The sequence below is a fragment of the Mollisia scopiformis genome (genome assembly GCF_001500285.1).
Source record: "Mollisia scopiformis unplaced genomic scaffold LY89scaffold_27, whole genome shotgun sequence".
NCBI classification, from domain to species: domain Eukaryota; kingdom Fungi; phylum Ascomycota; class Leotiomycetes; order Helotiales; family Mollisiaceae; genus Mollisia; species Mollisia scopiformis.
This window is the reverse complement of record NW_017263607.1, coordinates 475,885-503,219: the sequence shown is the minus strand read 5'-3', so window position 1 is coordinate 503,219 and position 27,335 is coordinate 475,885. Positions and strand designations below refer to the sequence as shown.

The 27,335-nt window shown below is 46.1% G+C and overlaps 11 protein-coding genes across 11 annotated transcripts; 2 read left to right on the top strand and 9 right to left on the bottom strand.

The window, feature by feature from the left end:
• Nucleotides 1–32: 32 nt before the first annotated feature.
• On the bottom strand, nucleotides 33–1,936 carry LY89DRAFT_760869 (uncharacterized protein; the record flags this gene model as incomplete). The annotated part of the gene is made up of 2 exons (XM_018221526.1): nucleotides 33–1,837; nucleotides 1,891–1,936. The coding sequence occupies 2 exons, from the start codon at nucleotides 1,934–1,936 to the stop codon at nucleotides 33–35; spliced, it is 1,851 nt and encodes a 616-aa protein (XP_018064394.1).
• Nucleotides 1,937–3,034: 1,098 nt separating this feature from the next.
• Nucleotides 3,035–4,795, bottom strand: LY89DRAFT_740442 (uncharacterized protein; the record flags this gene model as incomplete). Its single annotated transcript, XM_018220587.1, has 1 exon — nucleotides 3,035–4,795. One exon carries the CDS (start codon nucleotides 4,793–4,795, stop codon nucleotides 3,035–3,037), a length of 1,761 nt encoding a protein of 586 aa, XP_018064393.1.
• A 472-nt stretch (nucleotides 4,796–5,267) lies between these two features.
• On the bottom strand, nucleotides 5,268–7,965 carry LY89DRAFT_689896 (uncharacterized protein). The gene is made up of 2 exons (XM_018215995.1): nucleotides 7,112–7,965; nucleotides 5,268–6,989 (listed from the first exon to the last, which is right to left on the bottom strand). The coding sequence occupies exons 1-2, from the start codon at nucleotides 7,544–7,546 to the stop codon at nucleotides 5,475–5,477; spliced, it is 1,950 nt and encodes a 649-aa protein (XP_018064392.1). The 5' UTR covers nucleotides 7,547–7,965; the 3' UTR covers nucleotides 5,268–5,474.
• Nucleotides 7,966–8,191: 226 nt separating this feature from the next.
• On the top strand, nucleotides 8,192–10,254 carry LY89DRAFT_710862 (uncharacterized protein; the record flags this gene model as incomplete). Its single annotated transcript, XM_018217866.1, has 6 exons — nucleotides 8,192–8,391; nucleotides 8,494–8,835; nucleotides 8,894–9,304; nucleotides 9,360–9,569; nucleotides 9,617–9,713; nucleotides 9,760–10,254. 6 exons carry the CDS (start codon nucleotides 8,192–8,194, stop codon nucleotides 10,225–10,227), a joined length of 1,728 nt encoding a protein of 575 aa, XP_018064391.1. The 3' UTR covers nucleotides 10,228–10,254.
• Nucleotides 10,255–10,515: 261 nt separating this feature from the next.
• On the bottom strand, nucleotides 10,516–11,358 carry LY89DRAFT_740439 (uncharacterized protein; the record flags this gene model as incomplete). The annotated part of the gene is made up of 1 exon (XM_018220586.1): nucleotides 10,516–11,358. One exon carries the CDS (start codon nucleotides 11,356–11,358, stop codon nucleotides 10,516–10,518), a length of 843 nt encoding a protein of 280 aa, XP_018064390.1.
• A 1,188-nt stretch (nucleotides 11,359–12,546) lies between these two features.
• On the bottom strand, nucleotides 12,547–14,907 carry LY89DRAFT_760855 (uncharacterized protein; the record flags this gene model as incomplete). The annotated part of the gene is made up of 2 exons (XM_018221525.1): nucleotides 12,547–12,551; nucleotides 12,600–14,907. The coding sequence occupies 2 exons, from the start codon at nucleotides 14,905–14,907 to the stop codon at nucleotides 12,547–12,549; spliced, it is 2,313 nt and encodes a 770-aa protein (XP_018064389.1).
• Nucleotides 14,908–15,858: 951 nt separating this feature from the next.
• LY89DRAFT_675531 (uncharacterized protein) lies at nucleotides 15,859–16,515 on the bottom strand (the record flags this gene model as incomplete). The annotated part of the gene is made up of 2 exons (XM_018213517.1): nucleotides 15,859–16,049; nucleotides 16,083–16,515. 2 exons carry the CDS (start codon nucleotides 16,513–16,515, stop codon nucleotides 15,859–15,861), a joined length of 624 nt encoding a protein of 207 aa, XP_018064388.1.
• Nucleotides 16,516–18,598: 2,083 nt separating this feature from the next.
• Nucleotides 18,599–20,977, bottom strand: LY89DRAFT_760853 (uncharacterized protein; the record flags this gene model as incomplete). Its single annotated transcript, XM_018221524.1, has 4 exons — nucleotides 18,599–19,741; nucleotides 19,905–20,511; nucleotides 20,560–20,859; nucleotides 20,903–20,977. 4 exons carry the CDS (start codon nucleotides 20,975–20,977, stop codon nucleotides 18,948–18,950), a joined length of 1,776 nt encoding a protein of 591 aa, XP_018064387.1. The 3' UTR covers nucleotides 18,599–18,947.
• Nucleotides 20,978–22,223: 1,246 nt separating this feature from the next.
• LY89DRAFT_268410 (uncharacterized protein) lies at nucleotides 22,224–23,644 on the bottom strand. Its single transcript, XM_018206340.1, has one exon. It carries the CDS (start codon nucleotides 23,465–23,467, stop codon nucleotides 22,376–22,378), a length of 1,092 nt encoding a protein of 363 aa, XP_018064386.1. The 5' UTR covers nucleotides 23,468–23,644; the 3' UTR covers nucleotides 22,224–22,375.
• Nucleotides 23,645–24,912: 1,268 nt separating this feature from the next.
• On the bottom strand, nucleotides 24,913–25,813 carry LY89DRAFT_268400 (uncharacterized protein). The gene is made up of 2 exons (XM_018206339.1): nucleotides 25,139–25,813; nucleotides 24,913–25,088 (listed from the first exon to the last, which is right to left on the bottom strand). Exons 1-2 carry the CDS (start codon nucleotides 25,733–25,735, stop codon nucleotides 25,074–25,076), a joined length of 612 nt encoding a protein of 203 aa, XP_018064385.1. The 5' UTR covers nucleotides 25,736–25,813; the 3' UTR covers nucleotides 24,913–25,073.
• Nucleotides 25,814–26,019: 206 nt separating this feature from the next.
• On the top strand, nucleotides 26,020–26,908 carry LY89DRAFT_701042 (lysosomal L-cystine transporter-like protein; the record flags this gene model as incomplete). Its single annotated transcript, XM_018217165.1, has 2 exons — nucleotides 26,020–26,505; nucleotides 26,555–26,908. The coding sequence occupies 2 exons, from the start codon at nucleotides 26,020–26,022 to the stop codon at nucleotides 26,906–26,908; spliced, it is 840 nt and encodes a 279-aa protein (XP_018064384.1).
• Between the last annotated feature and the right edge of the window lie 427 nt (nucleotides 26,909–27,335).

Sequence of the window (27,335 nt, the reverse complement as noted above, 5' to 3'; positions counted from 1 at the left end):
CCTATTGACCGTAGTTCTACCAACCCACAGTTTCAACGAATTGCATGATGAGTACGATATGCTTCAAGAGTTGGTCCAGAACGCTTAACATTGACGTTCCATATGACACGCTCCTTGTCATTCTCTGTTGGCATAGACATTTCCCAGTCTAACCCATAATCTTCGGTGATGTCGCAAATGAAGAGTCGTTCTCGTGCATTGCAGATGTCAAAGAATTGTTTCTCCACGTCCTCAAATGCTGCCTTAAAAACGGATAAGAATCCTTGAAATTTGTCAACTTCAAACATTTGGTGCATCTGATTGATAGCAAGCTCTCTTGGCATTGCATTGTACAGGTTTTCCAGTCGTCGCTTGTTCCTGTTCCAATTGACTCTAGTCTGGAAGGGCATATGGCGTCGGAAAGAGTCCGCGTAATCTTCGAGCATAAGTAGCCACTTTGCGCGAAAGTCTGTCTCCAGAGAGCGTATGTAGGGGTTTTGCTCTCCAATATCGTCGGTGGTACTGAATAATCCTCTTTGGGTCATTTCCCCTTGGATATAACCGGACAACTTGATCCGAGCTGAACAGACTGCTTGATATTGGTCCTCTAGATACGCAAGAATCACGCTTCTGTACCGTTTGAAGTCATCCATGCTGTTCCTAGAGACCGCATTCATGGCACTAAGCAATTCTGCTTCAACTGTATGCGGATTGCGACCGCAGAACGGATTGGTGATAGCGAACTCGGAAGCAATGATATCGTCGAAGTCAGGACCCAGCTTTTGGGCAACACGACTTTCCTCATCCAGGCTCAGACCCATCTGCAACTTGAACATCTGGTATCTTTCAAAAGCTTGTGCGTAGGCAAGCAGCGGGGTCAACATATCCTGTGGACGTTCAATCTCCGCGTTGCTAGTCATAAGCTGGCGCAGTGCATCTTGCTGCTCAGTTGAAAGCAATTGAGATAAATCGACGTTTGGTGCTTCCAACATCCGATAGATACCTCTTCCTACTACGATATCAGACAAGTCAGCGGTTCTGAAATTCAACTTCTTTAGATTTCGGAGAAGCTTGAAAGGTTCCAGAGTAGCCTCTAGAGTCTGATAGACGCCATTCCATCGAGTCGCAGAATCTGAGTCTTCATGTACTATGACAATCTCCAGCGACTTGGGTGTGGCTTTGCAGACTGCTTGACAAAAGTCAATAGCACACCATCTGTCAGTATCCTCATTCTCGGACTCTAAAAGAGTGTTAATGATAACCTTCCAGTGTTTGATATACTTGACGGCCGAAATGTTGCCCATTTGCACATGGTTGTTTCTATACTTTGCAGCATTTAGAGACCGCGTGATGGGGGATCGATTGAAGTTGTCTCGAACGAACAGACATCCTTGCCGGTGAATATCCCATGGGTTATCCTTTGGTGTCCAGTAGTGTGGGCGGCAACAACATCGTTGTTCAATATCACTTGTGTCCCAGGAACATGATATGTAGAAAGTATTCTCGCCGTACAGAATAGGCATACCTTCGTGGTAGAATTGGCGGCATGTTCCGAGGATGCCGGGAGTAAGACCAAGTTCTCGATGTGAGTGTACGGACTCTGGCTCACCGAAAATTGGACTGATGAGCAGGTTCCGATAAAGTTCGACTCTAATTTCGACAAGGAGTTTGCGAAGGAAATCGCAGGAAGAAATCTTTGACGCCTCTTGTGTGGTAGGAGCATGCTTGAGGGAAGACTGCTCAGGTGCTTGTGCTGATTCAGGACGATTCTTTTGCGATGCACGTGCAAGCTCGGCTTTGAGATTTGCGATTTCTTGCTTCAATGTTTCTACCTGGAGTGCTGGATCAATTACTTCATCTTTCAGAAGTCAGTAAAATTGTAGTAAATAATAAGAGGGAGTTGATATTTACCAGCTTGGGCTAAGAGCGCAGACTCCTCTAACAACGATTCTTCCATATTTCTTGGGAGGGATTCGGGGATCAAGGTAAGGAATTGTGCATCGGGTGGATGAAGATTGCGCAAGACCGATTCGTCGAAGACGAGAAATCCCGAAAGTGGTATTTCTTTAAGACAAGGAACTTCAAGAAAGCAGATCTGGAGACAGATACGTTCTAGAGAAGCCTCGTTGAAGAAATCAGAGCTCGAAGGACTCAGATTATGGAAGAGGCGCTTCAGGCGGAACCGAGTTGTTGTGGAAGACAATATTGTGAACCAGAAGTTGCATTCCGGCCAAGACTTCGGTAGCTTATATATCGTATTTTTGAGCCTTGAGCTAGAGGATTTCTTGCTGCATGAATAGGGCTAACCTCTTTCGGAGTTATGGTCACCTTGATGCCAGCCACAATGATGGCACCTGACTTGCTTGACATTGGACAAGACTACCACATCGATGATGTAACAAAACGAATTTAAAACTTAACTAAAATCACTTGGAATAGTCCAGAAGTTTCGCTCAATCGCTTCAACTGGCTTCACAGGAGGAAGTAGATCGTGGCGTTTCTGATAACTCAGGTCAGGGCTACTACTAGCAATGCATAAGAACAGCGTTAAGGCGTTAATGGAGCTAATGCCTTTGGTCTGGAAAGTGAAATATCATATTTCACGTCTCCAGAATCTCACTTATCTAAGCTATTTTACATTTGATTGGGGCAAGGATCAAGATCTACAACTGAAGCTTCACTAGGTACTGGAATGATGTGCGACATTAAGAGTGTTATAGTAAATCGATGAGAGTTTGGATGCCATTGGTCTCATACTAAGTACAGTAGGGAGAATGAAGCAGGTGAACAAGAGCAGGAGCTGCCGCAGATGCAAGTCCTTAATCCGAGAGCACTCGAAACCATGGGACCTACCACTCTGCCCAATCGATCTCAAGTGGTTCTCCAACAATATCCCATCCACCTAACTGCGAATTATTTCCCCAAAAAACACCGTCCAACGCTTCGACTGCAAGCCACTCCTGTGAGAACATATTACCTATAAAGGTCCCTAGCATCCTCATCCGAAGTCTGGTCTTACGGTGAAGGTTCTCCGCCAGAACCGTCGGCATGTTCCCTAGCGGCGCCTTGGTCCTACACGGAGCGTGATGCTTTGTCGAGTAGGCAGAATCTTGAAGTCTGACTCGGAAATCTTGTCGCACTGGCCTATTTCTAGACCCAACAGAAAGCCTCGGTCTTCAGAGATATCCCACTCAAAAATCTTACTCCTAGCAAGTAGAATCTCGGTAAATTGCTTGTCCACATCGTCTACAGCTCTCTTGAATCTCCGCCTGAAATTTTCAAACTTGCGTAGCTTAATCCATTGGTTGAGCTCTCTCAACAAAGTCTCTCGCGGCATACGGTTGTATTCCGTGTCGAATAGATCTTGACAGCTTTTGAGCATTGCTCTGCCTGCTCGATTTATGTCTCTGTCGAAAGCACTGGCATAGTCCTCCAAGTAGGTGAGGGCAACTTCGTGGCAATCCTCAATCCGAGTATGATGGAATTCCGAGGCCCGTTCCTCGTGATTGACGCCGAAGATACCATTCTCCATCTTCTCTTGTCTTAAAAACAGTGCCAAGTCATGACGGGCCCCAGCTATCTTGACGCAGTGTTGTTCCAGAATTTCCAAAACCTTAGCTCTCTGTAGCTTGAATTCTGGCCAGTCACTACTATTAGAAGCCCACTTTGCTCGTGATAAAGCTTCCTCCAGAGGCACCATCGAATGCCGTAATCGGTAAGGGTTCTTGTCGAGGAGCGGTCTGGGTAGTCGGTTTTCGTATTCCATGCCGAAGATATCTTTAATTTCTTCATCTTTTTCTGGGTCCAGCCCCATCTGGTCCTTAAAAGTAGGGTCTCTTTCGAATGCTTGTGCATAGGACAGCAGGTTGGAAAACATTGCAAATACTAGCTCGACTGGAGATTGCCCTGTGATGAGCGCCCTCAGATCACGGCATTTCTCGTCAAAACTCTCCACCCTGAACTCGTCAATATTGTTATCGCTATTTTCCGTGTCGGCCCACTCATCCTCATTCCAGTACAGAAAGTACATTCCTGCCATTGAGTTCCTAAGTTCTTCGGAACTTGCTAGTCGGACGCAACAAGTAGGGATCTTTAGAAGGAGGTGCAGAGGATCCGTAACCTTATGAAATATTTGAGTTGTTCTTGCTGCCCAGCGCTTTGCTGAAATTGGTCCGAAAATGACTTCTAAAGATCGTGGAGGACTTCGACAAATCGACTGACAAAAATGGAGAAGCTGCCATTGTGATTGCTTGTATAGATCGGGATGATCTAAAACATCTGGCGGGAGTGTCCCATAGAGATCATCCTGGATATCTACTTCGCATATCAAGACTCTCCACCGCCTGACGGTCTTGATAGATGGAGCGTATATCGTCAATCGCTCGGTTGTGGTTGGTTTTTCGTCTTCCAAGTGGCGGGTTATGGGACAGAGGTATTCAATCCTGTAGAGTTCTTGGACGGAGAAACAAGTGATGAAAAATGTGTTTGTGCCATAAAGGACTTCCGATGCCTCCATGTAGATCATCCTGCACGTTTGTAGGATCGCAGGATGTAGATCATAGTGCTCTCGCTTGCCGAGAGTATGTGCTTCGTTTTCAATGACTGACCAGCTTGTGCCGAGAACGGGGTTGACTAGCAGGTACGAATAGATCTCATAACGTATCTCACGAGGTAGTTTGTCGATTAATGGGCTCCCAGCCCCATTGTTGCTCTGCTTCAGATGTACTTCCGGCTCTTCTTGGCTGATGTCCAACAGCGCCGACTGCGTACTGAGATCTCCGCTCTCGTTCTGCATGGAGCGAGGAACAGGTGTCATGTTAGAGCTGTTATCACTTATCACCCGATCAGCTTCGTTCGTAACTCCAGGCAAATTATCGCGATCACCTACATAGATTCGTTATTTGTAGGCTTCATTGCTTATTGCGGGCGACCGAGTGGATCTCTTCTTCATCCATCTTGCGGTTGTTGAAGTTTTGACGAGTTCTGATGTTAAACAAGAAGGAAGGTCGGGCCGAGCGAGACTCCCTAGTAGGTACCTAGGAAGAAGTCCCGAGGTCGGGAGGAGTACCGCGTCTGGCACGTGATTTTGAAAGTGACGTTCGTACCTATCCAAACAGAAAGATGACGATGAAAGGTGATGAGTGAACTGTGCTTGACTGGGCCAGCAGGTAATATAATGAAAGAGCTTGAGCGGTGTAATGGATGGTTCAATTCTGCAGCTTCATGTAGTCACGTTCAGATCATGGCAAGAGACACAAGTAAGAACTTCATTGTATTGAATAATCTACGACCCTTATAGGTAAGCACTGTGACTAAGTGTCAGGGCTATAACAGTCAAAGAGGTCTTTTGAAGTCATCATATGTGAAAATGAGATCCTCCAACAAAATTGACCAGCTCCTGCTCGCCGTTCTAGCCAAAAGGACTTATTGCGGGCAAAGTCAGCGGTAAGACTTCATAAATCAGAGTTAGAAGACTAGCAACGTAACTCTCTCACTCAAAAGTCAATATCCTCATCATCCTGCACTTCAGACTCCCCAACTTTGTTCTTCTCCCAGTCGATTGATCCAGCATAGACTTCCTTATCAACAACCACTTCGCATTGGTGATCGCCAGTGACGTCCGCGGAGAACAAATTGTGTCGTGCCTCTATGACGGTCTCGAATCGCTTGTCCATAGCATCGCATGCAGACCTGAACTCCAACTTGGATTTCTCCCAATCGCCTAACGCTAACGCCTCATGAAGCTTTTTCGTGGATATCTGCCGCTCCGAGTTGTCAAAGTCTTCTGGACATTGTTGCATATCGAGATGATACACCGCATAATTTTCATAGACATCAGGTGCCATATCGCGCACTAAAGAACGAGCGTATTCCTCTAGAAGTGCAGTGGGTATGTATAGCTTTTGAGACATGATCCTGGATTCTGTTTCATTCCGTGGTACGAGCGCTCCAGCATCAAACAACATACCAGCAAATTGTCTTCGTTCGATGTAATTTCTGACTCTGATGTGTGCTGCTAGTATTGTTCTGAATTGCTGTTCGAGATACGTCACAACCACGTCACGTTCTTGCTTGAATCTGATACCGTCTAGGGACTCGGCTGCCACACGAGCTTGCCACAATGCAATCTCGACTGGATGCTCTCCTAGTATGAAAGAGCTTTGGGGTGTGTGGATCTTTTCAAGACTGGCATTGGGAGTAGACCGGTAAATCGCCAAGTAAATATCAAGCACGTTTCGGTCCATTTCCTGAGCGTACATGGGATTCGGCTCAAATACACGAGCATACCGAATCAAAGACTCCCAGAGTCTGGATGGACTCTCCACAGGTGACTCTCCAATAGCTAGCGAACGGAGAGATATTAGAGTATTTGTGGAAGGCAAATCTCTATCCAACCTTGTAATAATTCCTTGGGGGCTATTACCATCAAAATCTTCCCTCTTGGAGTGCCTGAACGTCAAGATCTCTACACCCTTTAGCAATCCAATTGGCCGTAACACTATGTTCGTCGACTGGTACCACTTCTCATCCATATGGACTTCTCCCAATCTTTGACTCGCCGGTATCAGAATGATCTCGATAGATTTTTGGGTCGTAACGGAGATCAGGGAGCAGAATCTTGAAAAAGTGAAAGCAGCTTGGTATTCATTGTCGAAAAGCCGGCCAACCGCCCTGCTGAGTAGTACTCTCCACTTTTTAACTTGACCAAAGCAGGAAATTGTACCGTTCGTTGGGTAGCACTTACGTGGCGGATCATATGCACAAGCCATGTATCGGGTAAGCGGACAAAGACTCATGTTCTTTAAATCGTATATCCAGCTACTACATGGGGCGAAAGATATGAAGAATGTATTGTTCGAGTAAAGAGTAGGCGTTGCTTCCTCGTGAATGCGTCGGCACGTGCGTAGAATTGCTGGGTGTAGGTCATATCGGACCAAAGCGCCGAAATCTTTGTCTCTCGATATTGACTCAGGTTTAGCCAACATGGGGTTCACCAGTAATAGTTCATACTAGCAGAATTTAGAATTTGGTTTTTTGTAGGATTAGGATTGTGTATTAGAGTGAAAACAAGACTTGTTCGGAAGTCTAAACGTGGTATTCGAAAAAGGCAGCGAGGCGAACGAGTACTTACGAGTTGTAGTCGTAGTTCCAATGGTAACTTGCCGATGAGTCCGAGTGGGTACACGTTCTCTAATCCTAGAGATTTTGATATGGAACTCCCTTCTTCATCATTTGCTTGCGTTTCCATACTTAGAGGTCGTGAAGTTGAAATTGGAGGTATGTATTTCTTCGACTTTAATAGCGTTTGCGTGTCGGTGTTGAAAGTATGCGCACCTTTCAATTCATCAGTCGTCTGTTGCGTGAATGAGCTACTGGTGGGCAGGTAGCGAATTGCACCTGGCCTACAAATGAGATTGGTCAGAAGTGCGTTGAGTGAGCGTGTGTGCGTATTTGGATGGGATGTCGAGGAAGGAAGTGGAAAGTAAGTTACAGAGTGGAGACGACCGATAGATGAAGAAGCAAGGTGCAACGCAGAGGCTAGCATATTCTCTGGTGCTGGCGTCATCTGTGATCACATGATCGCTAGAGCAGAAATCAAGGTCAGGAGGTGGTTTGTAGCTTGAGAGCAGTCTGAATGATCAAGCGGCTGTCCGAGTTTCAACGGCGTAAATGTGTTCGTGCCAATTGGGGAAATGTGACACTTCCCTTTTGTTGGTGCAAGTGTAGAGGATTGAAGGAGAGGGGTGTAGACGACGCTCTCAAAGGTGGTCATGCTCAGTGATACATTGTGGGATGCCTAACTTTGGTCCGAATAGCTTGTATTCAATGACTTTTTCTAGCCCAAACTCAAAAGAATAGCAGGTTCAGGCTGCTTTCTTCACCATGTCGACTTTTCATTGTCATCGTCATCTCCGCGCTAAACGAAACTTTCGAAAACTCCTCGAGGTGCCAAGGCCTGGTAGGAACAGTTGCTTTGAAAATAAGCTTGAATAGTGGAGTTCTCCATAAAGATAATGATCTCGCCTCAGCAGAGAAGTTGTGCTGCACAAATCGCACTCTGCAGCTGTGGCTGACGAGACTCAGCCCTCAATCGTGGCTGTGCATCCAAAACTTGACCGCATCCAAATTCCAGCTGAAGCCGCAACTTTCAGACCTTTACCATGCACGTTTATGTCTCTGAAAACAATTGCCCACCAGCGTGGAAGTCAGAATGTCTTTTGGCTTCTCAGTTGGAGACTTTCTCGCCGTGGGAACGCTTGTCGCAGATATCACCAAAAGCTTACGCGAGGCTGGTGGGTCGAAGTCCGAGTATCAAGAGCTGCTTCGAGAGCTCGAGTCCCTCAATCATGCGTTGAAGCACCTTGATAGATTGCCTAAAAATGCAGCGTCTGCGAATCTTGAGTCGATAAAGTACACGGCATTGAGCTGCCAGAGGCCTCTCGAAGATTTCTTGGCGAAAATAAAGAAATATGATAAATCCTTGGGGGTATAGGGTGGAGCGAAACCTATCAGGAAGACCGCGGATAAAGTACTGTGGGCATTTGGGGAGAAGGACGATATAAGGAAGCTGCAGAGCTACCTGAGTATACATATAGGGACGATCAATATGCTACTTGCAGAGTATGGATTGGAGAAAATGGAACTTGTATATGAGAAGGGGGAGCTGGAACGACTGCACATTCGAGAAAGGTTGGAAAACACCAAGTCTCTGATGCAATGGATCAAAGATAGCGTGGTAGCGCAGACTGCTGCTGTCCACAATGCCAATTCCATGCTCACGAAGCTGTTCGCAATGGTTAGTGGAGAGATCGGTTCTTCAATGAAATCTCTGGGCGAGATGGTCGCGAAAGTTTGGTATGAGATAACTTGGTGTTCCACCTCTGATGACACAGGCTGACTTCGGAAAACTCAGTGTTTCAACACAACAGATTTACGGCGTCGTCCTCGAGATTAGAGAATCTCTAGCTACTCCTGATGCCAAATGGACCTTCTTCCAAGCCCCGCTTATCGTGGAAGATGCCCTTGGCTTAAAATTTCCAGTCCCCTCAGAGTACGACTTCGGGCTCCTCAATGCAATCATTAAGCATCGATTTCTAGACGGGCCGGGTTCTGTGGAAGTCCAAACAGATAATTATGAACTATTTAGTGCCAAGAACAGTCAGGTTGTCATTTCGGAGAACGTGCGGCTACTGCCTGGAGCTTCTATTATTATGGCAATATTGTTATACAAGCCGGCGAGCAAAGTATACACTGATGAGACGTGCCCAATGCCGAGGTGCGGCTCAACTCTAACAACAGCAGCACCGGGAGGTGGACGTATCTGGTATGTTTTATCTCGCCAAACTGATGTGAAGTGGCTAACAAGAGTTCTTTGAAAGCAAACGTTGCAATGTTTGGTTTGACCAGTCGAGCAAGAAGCGGAAGCTTGATTTATTTCTGTATGATATTGATATACGAGACGGTGCTACCAGCAAAGATTTATCCAAGTCCAACAATCCAGGAGGCCGGACGAAGAGCGCCTCTGACTCTGAAGAGAGCCTCGACTTCTTCAGAAACGTAAAGTTGGCAGAGGAGATACTCCAAGAACTGTAAGTAAATAAGTCGCAGAGTCACTGCCCATATCTAACTTCGCCAGAAATCCTGTCATCATTCCTGCCGACGACAAACCTATCAGAGATGGTCGAGGGCCTGCTGAGTTCAATGATGCTATATCATTCGTGAACAAGATCAAGGAAAGTCCAATGAAGCCATGCTGGAAAACTACTAACGACTCTCCAGAGCCGATATCAAGACAAACCTGAGATTTATAGGGAATTTCTCGACATACTGCAAACTTATCAACGAGAATCGTTACCTATTCAAGAAGTTTATGCCCTACTGACAGATTTGTTTGCGGCTGCACCAGACTTGTTGGAAGATTTCAAAATGTTCCTTCCAGAATCTGCTGAGCAGGCACGTTTACCCGCTCAGCAAAACCCTCCCAATCTCGAGAGGTACGAAGTGGACGAAATGGTCGAACAGCTATCCCAAGTCGGTGACCGGGCACGAAAACGCTTAAGACGAGAGCGGGACTACGATAACGTTGAAAATGACCCTGACTATGAAAATGACGGTGACGGCGAAAAGGAATATGACAGTGAAGATGACGATGACGAAGAAGTTTTGAAAGGCCGTACTGGAAAAGTGGTAAAATGGATCCCCACTGTAGTGCCTTGTGATGCAGGTGATAGCAGCTTTGGAATGTAATGAATGTGCTGTAAAGTATGAACCGTTAAAATTTTTCCATCCCAGGAAGATCATGAAGTGACCTTTTTCATGAAAGTAGCAAAGCCATTAATTTCACACTCCAGCTGTATTTCACCCTTCATAGTACCAAAGAACCAACTTAGTGAAGACAATAACTCCAACTGAAGCAGACCGACCCGACCCAATATAGAGCCATTTAAAACGCGACTCAAAATTCCTCGCGAGCCACCTCTTCGACGCCATATATGCAACCAAAAACAAATGAGAGATGCCGTAAACGTCAACTGATCAATCCGAGTCAGCGTCGCTATCACTGGTCAACATCTCATCAAGCCACCTCATGGGCTTCTGACTTGATCCAAGCTCTGCATCAAGAGAACAAGCTTTGTACTTTCCAACGTCACCCAAGAACAATCCTTCTCTGGCGGAAACAATCTCGAAGAATTGGGTATCCATATCGTCGCAAACAGAACGAAACAGCGACCAAAAGACACCAAAGTCCACCAAGCTTCCATGCTCAACCATGTCGTAAACTATATTCATGGCTTCCTCTCGCGGCATAGAGCTGTAAAGCGACTCGAAAGTTCGTCTCTGCCTGATCATCCGTGTTCGAGTATAGATATCGAGATGTCGTTGGAAAGCGCGAGAATAGTTCTCAAGGTAGACCATGGCCAAGGGTAAATCATCTGATCCACATGGATCATTGTGTCCGATACAGAAAAAAGCTCCGGAGTCACTCAGGTCTCCAAGATATCGATTGAAGACGCTTCTTTGCATCATCATGTCCAGGTATTGTGGCTCCAGGTAATGCAGTACAGTCGCTCTGTGCAGCTTGAAGTTGACGAAATCTTGGGCTGCAGCAGCTTGTGAAGCTTCAAGGAGCCCGTTCTCGACTGAATGACTGTTTTGGCCGTCGATGAAGGGGTTTGCTGATCGGAGTTGATGATTGGTTAAGTGTGATGTCTTCTTGTGAGAGAACTTCTTGAAGTTGCTTGTTGAATTAGAGTTGACCTTGGCCATGTCTTGCTTGAATGGTGCGTATCTTTCGAATGACTGGGCGTATTTCAACAATTGGGACCACATATCGCAATGCGGCTCGGTGTTCTTGTAGCATTCTGTGAGGGAAGACATTTTCGAGAGGTCCGCTTGAGGTTCGTCCAAAGTTGCGAAATGCGAGATTAGGTATGGGTATCGAAGACAAGGGCTGTATGGTAGAGATAACTTTCTATGAGTTGAGCTAGTGATAGAAGGTGGGTATCGGTCTTGGTATGCAGGGTTGGAAGTATTTGGAGATCATGGATGTGGACTGATGCTCTCCAACTGGTCTCTTGCTGTAGGTATTTATCTTCTGAACACACTGAAAGTTACCATCGTACGTCAGCGGCTATAGCACGTAAGTGGCTTCCATCAACTAGTTATTCTATGAGATGTTTGCGTAGATGGCGGGCTGGGGTCCAAAGGTGGCTGAAACAAATTCCTTATATTGTTGTGAAAAGTCCAACATTCAGCCACGAAAACCACCAACATTCTGACATCCCTCAGGTTTGCCACTCACAACCACACTCAGATTCTTTAACCAACAGATGGCTGAAGAGTGGAAGGCTCTGGGCCTTCGCAGAAGTAGATGATGTCACATCTGATACAGCACTCACCTATAGGAGATTCTTGCAGACTCATATGGCGCAAAGAGGACGTAGGTGGCATAAACAATCCAAGAGGTTGGAATTATTCTTGACATCACTCGAGATTGGAGGCTGTCGTCAAAAGTTCAGGATCTTTCACATTATTGGGAAGAGTTTTATTGTCCATTGATATTGTGTTGGAACTTGTTTGAGAGTCCGTCGACGCTTGAGTGCCTCGACCGGGCTGCAAACTCAAAAGCAGGTGGTACATCATATCAAAAGTACGCGGTGAGAGCAGTCAAAAGTTAAATGGTTTCAAGAACAGTCACAGTAGAAGGCTTGAAGAATTTAGAGTGGTCTGAGACGGGCAAGGGAAAATGAAGATTTTCAATAATTTCAAAAATGGCTCAGGATCTGTCCCCGCAAACTTTCACTGCCAAAAGCAAAGCAAAATATCAGCACACAACAGGTTCAGGTATATTGATCTCTGCGACGTTTCCTAAGCCGTAACCCTGTCTCTGTCCCATGACGCAAGGATACATAATAAAAACGTGACTACCAAAATTTTCCCGAAGCAGCAAACCAAAGCGCAATCTCTCCTGTATGTAAAACAATAGCCTTCGAATTTCGTAGGCGGCTTCGACTGCTAGCATTGACAAAGACAAAGCCACCTTCGATGGAGACGAAGACCAACATTTTAACCTATTGTATGTTAGTCAAGAAGCCTATCACACACTTTGGAAGACGTACCTTGCTCAACTACGTCGTCTGTATCTCCTTCTAATGTCGAACTGGCAGCATCTGTGGCAGGCTTTACACCAAGATACAGCTCAGAATCAGTCTCCGAGATGGTCGAGGGGTCATGAAGTTGACCACTATTGCTTGCACCATCTGTTGCCTCCTCATCAAGCTCATTGTCTCCCGCATCCTCGTCTTCTTCCTCGGAGAACTGGTCTTCCACTTCTTTGTCGATGGCCTCTTGGTCGTCACTCCCTTGGTCTTCACCCTCTTGGTATTCACTCTCTTGATCTTCTCCCTCTTCTACTTCTTCTTCCTCATCAAGGCTTCGCTCGTTATCGTCAACGTCCGACCCATTGTTGCTACCTCCGTCCGATGGGTTATTCCTGTGTCCATAGCCAGTGCAGCCAGGAGCGCCCTCGTCGAACCAATCAATGCTACTATCGTCTCGATCAAGTTCCAAATCGAGGGTGCAACCGGTCTGGTCGAGAGTATCAGCAAGAAACAGCTCCTTTCGTGCTTCTCGGATGCTGCAGAACATGCGATAGAGCTCGTCGAACGAGTCGCAAAATAATTGAACGAATCCGACGTAGTTTCCAACTTGAAGGAAAGTACCCAGTCTCTCTATGTACCATGTAACTTTTGAATCATAGAAGGAATCGAAGATGGCTTGATGATCCGCAATATGCTGCTTGATCTCATCGGGAGCATGGCGCAAGAATGCGGCTTTGAACTGTTGAAGAAGTGCAAGTCCATCAGCGCACTTTTCTTCATTTCCGGACAGAAAGTCGTGACCCATGCAGTCTACATCAAAGACACCACCAGAGCATTGTTGCCCGCGAATGAAGTCAGTCAATGCTGTGGCGCTAGCTGAGAGTCTTTGGTATTGAGGCTCCAGATAGTTAATAACGCCTGCTCGGTGAAGCTTGAATAAGTCAACATCTTGGTGATCGCTAGCCGGCTTGGCCTTTTGCAAGTGGTCTTCAACAGGATGTATGTCAGAGAGATCTCTGTAGGGATTCCTCAAAGCATTGTTGTGATGGAACCAAGCATTAGATCCGATGAGCTCATCAACAATCCGCTCCCCTTTAGCGAGTGCCATCTCTAGCTTGAAAGGCTCATGGGCTTCGAAAGCCTTGGCGTAGTTCAATAAGCGGCAATGCATGTCGAAAGCAAACTCGACAAGATCAGTGCTGATGCATGACAAGGTCAACTCGACTTCCAAGACAGGGTAGTCTTCTAGGTGGGAAGGGTAGAAGGGGGCATCGTCATCTTGGTCGATCGTGTCAGGTATCTCGTGCGGGGTTGTGTCGCGCAACTTAAAGGTCTTGACGCCACTGATCAATCTTAAAGGTGTGAGGACTTCTTCGATAGGGGTGTAATCGTGGTCATTGAGTCCCACCTGAACACCTTTGGGAACAAGGGCAATGTCCATGTTTACCGGAGGGTTTTGACAGATAGCTTGACAGAAGGTCGTGATGCTTTGTGGAATGTGTGGTGGATTGCCCATATTGGCAGGATGCACAACGACCAACCACTGTCGGACCTTTTGCAAAGCGGATGATTCGGCAGCAGTGGGGTGTTTGATATCTGGAGACCACCAACGAGTAATGGGAGAGGACGGATTGGGTTGTCCGGTAGACATATTCCATCGGTCAGGCATGCATGCAACGTAGAAGACGTTGAGTCCATAGAGAACTCCAACACTTCTTTCGTAGAGGTGGCGAGAAACCCTCAGAACAGCTGGATGGAGCTCATATGCGGCATTCTTTCCGAAATCAACATTCGCTGCGATCGAAGTGCTTCGTCCAAGATCTTTGTTGACGAAGAGGAATCCAAGAATAGTATCCAGAATTTCACCCGGAAGTTTAATCAGGCAAGCGTCCGGATTGCTAGGATCGTTCGATCGGAACTGAGCCATGAGCGTCTCTAGAGCGGCGTTCTCATGATCGTTAAGTACTTCTAGACATCCATCATCCGGTTGCGAAAACCCATCGATTCCAACCTGCAGGGAAACTTTCTGCAAGCTCGAACTTGTTCTATTGTCCATCAGGTGTTCTGGAATCAAAGACCCCAAGTCGGACCCAGAATTTCCACCTGCCTCCTCGAGAATCTCAGGAATCGTGTCAGGGGCTTGGTCTTCTTCGTTGCGCATTAGAGAGATGGGGGTTATTTGCTCCTGAGGCGATGAGGCCGCGGGTTCTCTGATGACCAGGTTGTCCTCCCCAAGATGTGTGTTCGAATGTGCGGTGTTCGGATGAGGTTGCGATCTACCACTATGATCCTCCCATTCATCCATATCATAGATGTTTCTGTCCATGTTCTTATCCTAGGGTGTGTGAAATCAGTTTTAGACTCTATGTTGACGAGCGCAAACCGGTCTCGACTTACTATGTGACTTGGTCTAGTAATTACCGAACAATAGAAAGATTTTATGGTGGAGACAAAGAATGCGAGAATACCCAAAAGTCAAAGAAGAGGTTCTCTTTTGATGTAAGAAATTTCTTGTTCTTGCTCGGGAGTTGCAGAAAGTTGACTGTAGTCAACGCTCTAAATACAAGATTTTGGTCCCACTTTAAACTAGCGTCTAATTGTGTACTAGTATCGACTTGCGCTCACTTCCATATTCCCCTGAATTGAGAGCTTTATTGTCAATTGATGCTTGTCACATGATATATGAGCCAGACTAGCTTTGTCTAATCGATCGAATAGAATATCAACGACTCTTCTAAACAAATAATATTTCGAAGTAGATGTTACAACTTCACTTCGCTTCAAGCCCTTTGTTTAAGCGAGTGTTGTCGCTTCGGCTGGCTCTTACATAACTTTAGGTTAAAACTCTTAAATCAAAGATCGAGCCTCCAAAGTGTTGACTCCAGATCTAGACTTATATTTCGGAGATATAAACTTTCAACATTAAGATTCAGGAGCCCTCAGCATCCAGCTCTACTCAACTTCGCTGCTTGGGGCAGACTATTTCAGCCTTAAAATTGCGAACTCAGTCGCTGTGACTTCATAAGTTAATAAACAACCATGTTTTGACAGACATTTTGGCGAATAAAGCCGCAGGCGTTAGATGCTTACCTCACGCTCACGATAATAGAATGAATTACTAAAAGCTCCCGTTCACTAATCAGAATTCTTTCAACGCTTGTCGATGAGTGTGCGCAGTAGGGATCATCATGATATTCTCTCGAATACTAGGCATTCTATTTGTACGCAGAAAACTACCGATTTAAAAGAAATTACTAAAAACCGCTGCACCGGCTTTTCAGACAAGATCAACAAGCCTTCCGCCAGTTGACTCGTCAGCAAGTCCAAACCCATCTCCTAGTTCGCCAAGTGTGGATTCAAGATCATCTTGTTCATCAGTCAACTCCTCTTCACTTTGAGACAAAGCAGTGATGTTTCCTTCCTCCGTAACATCCTTGTCTTGTTCGCCACCCTCGCTGTCGCCATTAGCTGTACTAGAGTCGCCGTTGACCTCCTATTCACTCCCCTGGTTTCCGCCATCACTATTCTCATCGCTAGAATTTGTGTCATCGATATTCTGGCCACAAAATGGACCCATTTCGGGTTCCCGGGTGTTCCAGTCGATATGGTCTACTGAAGCCGGATCCGCGGGGTGCATATCAACAGCAGAATCATTGTCTACTTCGCACGTGAAAAGGGCTTTTCGAGCGTATCGGATCTCGAGAAGCTGATCGTTCAAGTGATCCACGGCGGTACGGAACAACGATTTGAAATTATGAAGGTTGTTGAATTTGACAGCTGCAGTAACCTTGTCTAGGATAGAAGCCCTATCAAGCACAAAGAACAAGTAGTCGAAATGATCCTGGTTCTTTAATACCAGAGCTTGAATATCTCGAGGCATATGCCTATTGAAAGACTTGGCATATTCCTGTAGCAACAGCAGAGCTGAGTGCATGGTATCTTGTTGATAATGGTCAGCATTCTCTTTCAACAAGCATGGATCAAGCAACCCTCCTTCCTCTTTCTGCTCATTAATGAATTGAACAATGTTGATTGAGGCATTACTGATAGAATTGTACTAACTCTCCAAATACATGAGGATTGACTCTCGGTCGATTTCGAACGCGGCCAAATCGGCAATCTCGGCATCATCTCTTGCACAATCCAAAGACCTCTCAACAGGATGCCATCTTCCATCTCGATATGGATTTCGAAAGCCATGTACTGTGCATTTATCGACATATTGTTGGACGGCAGTCATCAAATTGTGCCATAGCTTCTTTGAAATAGGGATGATGCTCAAAGGCTTGACTGTACTTGACTAGCTGGTCAAACATATGGATGACCTGCGTCAGATGTCACGATATCATGAACGTTTCCATCGAATGTATTAGTCTCGTCGTAGAATGGTTCGTAGTCTCGATCATTCTCCCACATCTCAATAATGTCGGCAACACCGAAATTATCAACATTTTGAATTGTCAATGCATTCGGAACTAGATTTCGTAACATCTTAGAGGTTCCAAGACATGTTCAATCTCTTCGTACTTCTCAGTGAGTGGTCCCTCCATGCCTTTTCCGATTACAGCGATATGAGCGAGTCGGGCGCCCATTACGAATCGCACGGCAGAGATTCACGAAGCTGGAAACGGAGTTCTGACTTCTAAGTTGCGATCCGCTGACTGCAACTATCCACTTTCTAACCTTCGTAAAATGATGTCCGAAGCGGCCGGAATATGTTCCAATGCGAGGATATCTTGAAAGTATTTATTACCAAAAAACTAAACTTATTTGCTCCCTTGCTATTACTAAGCATCTCGAGTGCTACACGCTTTTATTAATAGCTATTTCGTGAAATTTGGTCGCTGTTAACTAAATTTTATTCGATATTTTAGCAAGAAATCGTGGCGAAGGAGACATTCTAGATGAGGCATGGTTAACCTAAAGCTTAAGTCGGATTGCATAGCGATTGAAAGTTTATATTGCTCATGGATTAAGATCGAGGTTCTAGACTTGTTTTTGAGGAGTCAATCTTGCATGATAGCCGGCGACTTTTAGTCTTTTAAAAGATTAATAAAATCGTTGTTAATCCGTGAAATGATAACCCGAACATAATTCTTAAAAACCAACACTTAGCGATTAACTTCAATATCTAAATCTAGGGTCCAGCACTATCCCGCTAGAAACATAGTCTGGCTCTGAAGTGAGCCGGACTAAGAATCTAAGGTTTAGCTTACCACATCGCCATACGAGCCTAGTTTAGCGCCTTCACCTCGACTTTTTATAAATTTCGCACCAAGTGACCGAATTTCAACCAGAAAACACAAATGAAACAACCCTTCATCTTTCAATCATAATCGACTCCGCATTCCATCCTTATCCAACATGCCATTCCCAAACATACTCTCGAAAATCTGTGGCAAGATAGGACGATCGAAGAATAAGGATACCATTGACCAATCTCCACCTCCATCTTACAAATCAGTCACTTCGAAGATTGGCAAAAGATTTCGAAAGTCAATAACGGCACGCGACGTGCCACAATGGCCCTGGTCGAGAGACGAATGCCAACAATACATAATTGCAATTCTTACAACCTATCTTCACTATTCCATAGAGGAAGCAGAAAGGTCAGTGTCGAAGTTCGAAGGGTTCGGGCCAAATCTGCTTCTGCTTCAAAGAAGAAAGTGGGGAAACAATTGCTGGGATTCAAGGAGGATCAGGCATTTATGCTTTAATCATGACTCAAAGAAGTAAAAAGGGGGCTATTCCACCTGGGTTCAAAATTCTCAATTCGGAATCAGGGGCTATCTCATCAGAATCGTATCAGAAATAGGTCGTCTGGTCTATATTAGCACGAGGAGAAGAAAGATATTCCGAATACGTGGTACACATAAGATCACGTGCATGAGTTGGGCCTGTATTTAGCAAAACCGGGGGTTTTCTTGTAATCTAGAATAATCAACTCTTTTCACAGTGAGATCATTGAAGACAGTATTGCATCACATTTGGCGCACTTGATGATGGGATTGGACTTGCCGACGAGTCAACTGAGTCTTATTGCCAATAAACATCGCAAGGTGTATGCAATCTAAACTCCCACCTATCTGACAAACTAGAAAAAGTGGACGAAGGAGGAGCCGATCGCTAAAGGAATGAAACAGCAAGGATATAAAGAATCAAGTCTGGAAAGTAAGGAAAGTGAAGACGCTGGAAGGAAAGAAACAAGAAATAAGTATCACCACCCAGCCCAGTTCGTTCGTTGAAAGTTTTCTCAGATGAAGAACCTCAGATCCCCATCCTAATTTCCCGATCAGCCGCGCCAGACATGATGACGTCCGAGACCGAATAATAGCGTCTTGACCAAATTATCCGAGCCTCTAAACCTCACAATCCAGATGTGGCGCTGGAGGAACTATTGTCAGCAGCCAAATTTGGAAGAACGTCCTGCTGGTTTTGCTCCGCCTCTGGATTTCCACCATCACTCACACCGGATTCCGCCTCCGAATTCCCCTCATGCTCTTCCCTACCATCTGACCTCGACTCAACCTCGTCGTTCTCGTTCTCATCCTCGTCATCACTTTGGTCATCATTATCCCCGTCGTCTCCATCATCAGGATCACTTCCATTGCTAGCATCAACCTCTTCTGGATCCGGGTTGAATCCCTGTTCGGGTCCAAGCACAGGTTCGGTGACAGACCAATTGATATGCTCCCCACAAACTGGATCTCTTGGATGGATGTCAACACCTCGATTCTCGACTTCGCCATCCCAGAGGAAGAGCGTCTTTCTAGCTTGGCGGATTTCAATCAACTGATCATCTAAACTATCGATGAGATCGCGGAGAATGAAAGACAGCTTGGAATGATCGCAGAAATCCATGGCGGCCTGCAAGCGCCGAATGATGTCGCCCCGGTGCAATTCGGAGTAGAGCTGGTCCAATTTTCGCTTCTGCACGAACTTCTGTACTCTGGTGTCTAATGGACATTCTCTCTCGAATGCTTCGAGATAGTCCTGAGCTAGGAGCAGTGCCTGAAATCTGGCGCCATTTTCCCCGCTTCTCGGGTAGACTTGATCTCCAGTCATTTCATTGGCATCGAAGAATAGTGTCGACTCCTTTGTCGCATTGACAAATTCGACCACATTTGTCGAAGCTTCACAGATGCGTCGGTATTGTCGTTCTAGATAATTGAGTACAGTGGCACGTTCATATCTGAACCGAGTAAGGTCGTTATCGCGGAAGATGGCTGACCGTGCGTTTTGGATAGTGGTTTCAACTGGATGCCACATCCCCCTTGTAAGGATTGCGACATTCATATCGATCACAGAGCTGAGGGTCCCCACTGAATTGATGGCGCGTCTCATGGTAATCAAGCTCCATCCCCTTCTTGAATAATGGATGCTGTTCGAACGTCTGACAATATTCAAGTAGAGCCTCGTACATCTTGAAAGGCAGCTCTACATGTGTTTGACCTTGTACCGTCTCCATGATCTCTTTCATGTCCTTACTCGGCAGATCAATTAGGACAGACTCGAAGTCTAGCACAGTTTGGAATAGGTCCACAACATTGTGAACTTCGGATAGTTCCGCATGTCGAATGGTAAGAATCTTTGGACCCAGTCCACGGAGCATCATCAAGGGGGAAAGAGCTGCTTTGGGAGTCTCGTAATCCGTATCATCAGCTGTCGTAGTCTCCATGCCCTTAAGAACAACACAGACATTGATAGACGCTATTGAAGAATCGCACATAGCTCTGCAGCAATCCTCGAATGGTCGAATCTCTGCAGGATATTCGAAACCATACGTGCTGAGAATCACGGTCCAGTGCTTGACTTTCTTGACTGCTGGTAGAGAACGCAGTGGGGTTTCCCAGATATCGTCTCTAATAAAGCGCGTCAAAGGGCTCAGGTGGTTATTGCGTCTCGGGAAGCAGGCAATGAAGAACTTTTGCTGTTCATACAAGATATAAGATCCTTCCTTGTATAGTTGCCGGCATACCCTCAGCACAGCTGGACTTAGGCCATATTGTCGAGTCACACCGTCGTTCTCTTCTTGGTCGACCGACGCCGCCTTTCCAAGGTCTTGGTTATGCAACAGAATTCTGAGTATGTCGTTTCGAATTTCCCCGGGAAGCGTAAGTAATGTTCGTGGTTTTGTAAGAGTTGGGACTGGCTGAGGAACGATGATTTGATTCGACTGGATGCCAAGTCCGAAAAAGTTGCTCAACCGCAGAATTTCAAGTCGTGCCTGGTCAGCGTTGCTGATCATGTTGATGGAGGAGCAAGTGTTGGATGGTTGCTGTAAAAAGTGGGTTGGACGAGAGTTGTTGCTCAGAGCTAACCTGAGAGTGAGGCGCAAGTTGCGCATCTCCAGATTCTACTGCCTCAAGGGCAGGGTCAGATGCTATTCCGTTCATTGCGTTGGAGAGTTGAACACTCGTTAGTCTGTGTCTTCAAGCCTCGAATGAGGAAAATAACGTACTAGTAATAGGACAGTACAATGATGAACAACAAGTTGACACGGTGGCCAAGCTGGATGCTGGTGGATGAGGCTTTGCGCAGGCGAAGCGTAAAAACAATTGCAGGTAGACAGTCTATGATGTTGAAGGTAGGCTTCTAGACTTGTATCTCTTGACGGTTATCGGCCGATAGAGTATCCAGACGCAGAAGGAGTTGTTGTAGGAAGAAGTGGTTGCGGGAGGATGGAGGTTGTAGAAAGAAGGAGGTTATGGGAAAGGGAACAGAAAAGGCTCTTTATATACAGAATCGCAACTTGGCTAGCGTGCCAAAGTTATCCGCTTTAGCGTCTTTGTATTTGCTCATTGACTAGTGTGCCAATTGCAAGAGTGAACCAGATTGTGGAAGCCAGATGAATAGGAACACATCAGCGCTTGCCAATGTCCCATTAATTTTGAAAAATCACAGCGCAAAGCGTCGAACATTTCGCATTATCTGGCAATGGGAATCTACTTTAAGGAGAATGGCAACTAGGTTCTCACTATATTTCATCATTCTATAGCTATTTTCTGCTTGGAAAGGTTTGAGAGTCGTAGCCACTGAACGCCCTAGAATACTAACCAACATTTAGCCAATGTCACTCAAAACTCCTCCAAGTTACCCGATGTATGGTGGAAACGGAGTCCTAAAACTCGAGCAGTGGGAAAAGCATCGATCAATTATTGCAAAGAATGTGATTAGGAGTCGTGGGATACAGCACTGCACACAGGGATGCAATGTACTCGGGATTTTATTCAATATGCGCAACACAATAGCTCTAGAAGCCTTGCCAAAAAGAAAGGGTGTCAAGAATACCAACTAAAAGTAAACGCTGGAAAAGAAAGATATCCCATCAAGATCCAAGAAGAGTACTGATCGGGATCCGCCCCCTCCATCATAGTAGCGCGACATATACCAGCAACCCGGACACTCTCAACCGCCGATGTGTAGATGCAGATACCCTTTCAGAAATACCACTCTCGAAGCGACACCAAATAACCAAGGGATTAAGAAGGTAGCTCAAGACCAACCTCAACTTTTAGGGCAAATTAGGATCTGAGCACCGAAGTGAGTGGCAAGCTCTATCTCCGGCACGGCATCGTAATTTGCATCATTGGCTCTTGTAGACTCCGCATGACTTCTATGGTCGATGCTACTGGCCCTTACCGGTATCTAAGCCTCAATAATCCCTCGACCTCCATCATCTTACTCTACGTCCTGCATCGTAGTGTCCTCATCCGAATCTTCTTGGTCATCTGTTTCATCGCTGCTATCGCTGCTATCGCTGCTGTCTCCTCCACCGGCTAAGGGGTTGCCTGTTAGATTATTGCCAAATTGGGCCCAATCTCTGGTTCTTCCACGTCCCAGACAACATGATCGATGGAAGAGGGGTCACAAGGATGGATATCGACACCACGGCTGCTGATATCAAGGTCATGCTCAAATAAATCTCTCCCGGCTTGTCGGATCCTGATGAGCTGATTATCGAGCGTATCGACTGCTTTCTGAAAGAGTAACACAGTCTTCTTGTTGTTTTTCTTGTCGATCGCTGTGTTGAATCGTCTGATGGCAACGTCAACGCCTCTGTTGGTTTCGTCATAGAGCTTTGGCAAGTGGACAAAACGCTGTTCCCGAAGAATTTGGATCTTAATTGGTGTAGGGGCCTCGCGCTCAAACGACATGGCGTAGTCATCCAACAAGAGTTTGGCATGATACAATTGTTTTTCCAAATCAATTGAGTCCTCAACAGGACGGGTGTAAGGATGGAATAAACATCCAAGTCGTTTCTTTTCTTTTATAAAGTCAAGAAGAGCATTGGAGCAGTTGTTGATCTTTCCATATTGACGTTCGAGATACATAAGAACATTTTCTCGATGTACTTTAAAAGCTAGAACGTCGTTGTCTGCTTCAGCAGCATTCTTGGCTCGCTGGAGACCACGCTCGACCGAATGGTATTCAGTGCCCTTATAGGGATTGTTGTATTTGCGACCCAAACGATCCCCATGCCCTTCACCCTCCCAAAGAGCCATGTCATTGTTGAACGGAGGACATCGCTCAAAGGACTGGCAGTACTTCAAGAGAGCTGCGTGCATCTCGAAGCCGTGCTCGACGGGAGCATTGCTTTCCACGATCTGCAAAAGCTGTCTCTGCTCCATTTCCGACACTTCATCGAGACATGAGACCCAGGTTTGTGAGCTTGCGGGAAAATCGAAGACGTTAGGTAGTTCCGATACTTTGGCATCTCGTATCTTGAGAACTTCTGCTTTAAGGAGTAGGATCTTAAGTGGCTCTAGGACATTGAAGATGACATCGTGCTCTTTATCTACAGCAGCTTCGATACCCTTGGGAATGACACAAACTTGAATGGAAGCTGGAGAAGATGAACTGATTGCTCGGCAAAAGTCGTCCATGGGCAAAAGATTATGGTGTTGGGCATTCGAGTACCCGCTCACCACAACGACCCAATTTTGGACATTCTTGACGGATGCATGACTCTAAGAGGAAATTCGCGGATAGGAGGGAGGTACCTAGTTAAGGGACTGATATGGTAATACTCCGAGGAGAAGTAGCCAATATAGAAGCTTTGCTTGTACAATATGTAACGACCCTCATCGTAGAGTTGCCTACAAACACTCAAAATTGCTGGGTGAAGCCCGTATTTCTCATATTTTCCGTGGCCTCGGAGAACAGATATATGCTTTCCAAGTTCAGGCTTGTTCAGCAGAAGCCCAAGAACCTCAGCTCGGAGCTCCTTCGGGATTGTCATGAGAGTAGGTGGTGTAGGTTTTGCAATCGAGGGGTTGTCGATTTGGATGTCGATTCCGAAAGCCTTGCCCAACCTGTATATTTCATTTTCTGCGAGGCCTTTGGCCATGGTCGTTTCGAGAGGTGGTATCTTGGAATCGTCTTTGGAGCCAACACCGCTATGGTCTGACCAAACACTGGTTGTCTCAGGGGAAAGCTCCATAGTGAAATTGATGTTGCGGGATGTAAGACTAGGTTCTGTATGCCTTTAGTACTTTGTAATCACGTAAGGAACCAGACAACTGACCGGACAAGCTTTGCGACAGGTAGGTCGCGAACTCAGCTTCGATCGCGGTTACAATTCTAAGAGGATCTGAAGCTGAAAGTTGACCGGATATTCGCTGAACGTTGCGGAAAAGGGCTTGCGATTGACGGGATATCCCTGTCCCACCGTTGACTTTCAGTGTTCTGTTTGGTATCAGTCAGTATGCCTGTTTCGATTGCAATTTAGTCTTGTGTGTGTGCCGACAAACTCTGGGAATAACTGACCTATTGTATTGGCACAAAAATGTTGAAGGATCCAACAAGCGTCGGCAAGGTATTCGAGAGATGGAGGTAAATTCTGCGTCTCGGCAAGTGTGGTGTTGCAGAAGTTGTGGAAGAATGGCAAAACAGATTCGTTGACACGCTTGAAGAAGTGTTTCGCACGAGATCTTTTTATAGACCTCAAGTGGAAAGACGCTAAACAACAGCCAAGCCTCCCTTGCCAATCAATTTCAGGTCGAGCCGATTTGCTTTCCTCCGAAATATCTCAATCATGAGTGCTCGAATGTACCTTGGTCCTATATCTTTCCGAAAGGCAGCCAGATGAAAAGGAAAGGCTAGATCCAATCCTGTCTTCTGAACATGGCAGATATCAAGAACGATGACCAGCAGCCAGGCAAACTTCATAGTGGAGAAAGTGATCTCGAGGGTAGCTTGGAGCGACAAATCCGAGGGAATGGATACAGCTTTGGAGGATGGTTTTCAGTGCTCAACGGCGCATAAGGTGCTTTGGCGCGCAGAACGGACTGCATGTGAAGCGGCTGCTCCATGGTACACCATCGACAGTAGCAAAGGGTTGAATCAGAAAAGCCATCGGAATGGGCCTTGCAGCTTCACGGTCTATAAATGTCCTGGGAGAGAGGGTAGTTCCTCCCACCTCCTGACACGTAGCAATCATCTCGTTCGATCAGATGAGAACTGCAGAGTGCCATACGACCTTAGGCTCGATCACCGACCACCGTGCTGCAAGTAGATGTAAGCATATGCATTTCTCACGCCTCGTTTTCACTGACAGTCCAAATGTCATAGCCGCTCACCTGATTGAGCCCAATTTTCTCCTTATCAAACGGCTCCACCTCTACCCCCACAGGCAACATCATTGAATTCTGCAGCCACCGCACATATTCTGGAAAGTCGGTGACACTTCCATATATCCTAGCCTTCTTCACACCTCTTATACCCTCAAACAAACGTAGCACTTTATTATCCGAGCTCCCAAATTGTGCTTGGAAGACTTCCAATGTCAACTCTTCCACCCCCGTAAAAGCGGCTATGGCTTTATGTACAGAGAAGTTCGGGTCACAGTCTAGACGGACTCGTATGTGGTACTTGCAGATCAGAGAGATCAGACTCGAGGAGGAGATGGCGTCGTAGTAGAGTCGCAATCGCGGCCTGTCAGAGAGAAGGTTGGGATGTGCGAGGAAGGTGTTGCCGCCATATAGGATCTGCTTCCCTTCTTCGTGAATCTTATGGCATGTGGAGAGGATTTGAGGATACATCGGAGGATCACCAAGAAGCCGTGGCTTTGAGATAGCAGGTACAATGAGAAGGTGGTTGTATATTTGGTTACGAATCTCGCCAGGGAGGTCTAGGAACACGATATCGACCATCTTGATTTCCAAGATGTGCTCCAGGCTATGTTGAGGATTTTGAGGTCAAGAAGACAGATTTGAAGATACGGACCAAAGGGAGAGTGAAGTATGAGGTCGTCACTACTGTATCGATCGCGCGCCAAGGTGACGCCATTGCAGGGATATTGATAACCTTAATTTATCTGCACCGAACTCCGTTCCGTACTCCGCGTGATCCAGGCACGCGCGTGTGATATTTTGATTCAAGTTCTCTTCACCTCTTTCATTGCTCATCCTTCATGAGTTGACAACAAGTTCTGGCTATGGCTTTCTCTTTTCTTGAAGTCGTTTCGGAGCTTTGCGGCTGGGTGTACACAATTTGCTGGTCCCTCTCCTTCTATCCTCAACCTCTACTGAATTTCCGCCGAAAGTCTACAACAGGAACCACCATCGACTTCCCAGCAATCAACGTCCTCGGATTTGTGGGATACTTCATATCAAATGCGGCATTCCTATACTCTCCCCTGATCCGCAAGGAGTACGCGTCGAGAAATCATGGTCTTACTCCAACAGTTCAGTTCAACGATTTCGCCTTCGCAGCACATGCTATTGTCCTGAGCGCCATTACACTTTCGCAATTCCTACCTTCGCTATGGGGCTTTGAGGAGAGGGGCGGTCCAGGTGCCAGACCAAGTCGCTTCATAATGAGCATATTCGTTGGTAGTATACTGGGGGTGCTCATTGTTATACTTATCGTCATTGTGAGGAATGACCCAGATCCTGCTACTGGGTGGGCGTGGATAGATGTGGTATGTGAATATCTGCGGACATGAAAGCATAGGTTCTAATCGCAGACAGATCTACGCCTTCTCGTACGTCAAGCTTTTTATCACGCTCGTCAAGTACATGCCTCAAGTCCTTACGAATTACCGAAATCGATCCACACAAGGCTGGTCCATTGGCCAGATTCTCCTCGACGTCGTTGGTGGCATTCTCTCGATTATACAGCTTGGCATAGACAGCTACCTGCAAGGGGACCGGTCTGGCATTACAGGAAATCCAGTGAAGCTGATGCTAGGAAACATCAGTATTCTGTTTGATATTATTTTTATGACTCAGCACTATTGCTTATACCCAGGCTACAAGAGCAAAGAGCTTCTAGACGGAGAGGATGATCCATTGCTTGGAGATAGGGAAAGGAGGATCGATTAGATGCAGGCCATTGGCTAACTTCATTGTTATCGTCCGATCATGAATGGACAAACAGATTCGTCATGTGGTATTCTGTATCACAGGTCCAAGGATCACTTTTCTCCTTCCGAAGTTCGTGGCTGATGATGAAACAAGCACAGCTCTTCTCTTTGTTTACAAATTTTGCGGAGCATGCGAATAAGGGTTCGTCTCTCGGCTTTTCTTCGGTTGGGCTCAAGAGTCTGCCCTTCTATACTTGTCATGCCCAGTGGCTGTGAAGTGCTTCGCAGCACAGGTCGATCAATGTTAGTACATCTGCCAATCATGCCCATTCTGCTGGCTCACTGTGTTGTCTTAGGACAGCTTTGTACTTGCTTCTACCACCATGCACGCGTCACACAAGCCGAGGTTTGTAGGTGCGATCTTCAAGTATGGAGAGCACAACGAC

Coding starts and splice junctions, on each gene's coding strand:
- LY89DRAFT_689896 (XM_018215995.1), bottom strand. CDS start 7,546: ATGACGCCAGCACCAGAGAATATGCTAGCCTCTGCGTTGCACCTTGCT. Junction 6,990..7,111: donor TGGAACTACGACTACAACTC/GTAAGTACTCGT, acceptor AAATTCTGCTAG/TATGAACTATTACTGGTGAA.
- LY89DRAFT_268410 (XM_018206340.1), bottom strand. CDS start 23,467: ATGGACGACTTTTGCCGAGCAATCAGTTCATCTTCTCCAGCTTCCATT.
- LY89DRAFT_268400 (XM_018206339.1), bottom strand. CDS start 25,735: ATGGTCGATATCGTGTTCCTAGACCTCCCTGGCGAGATTCGTAACCAA.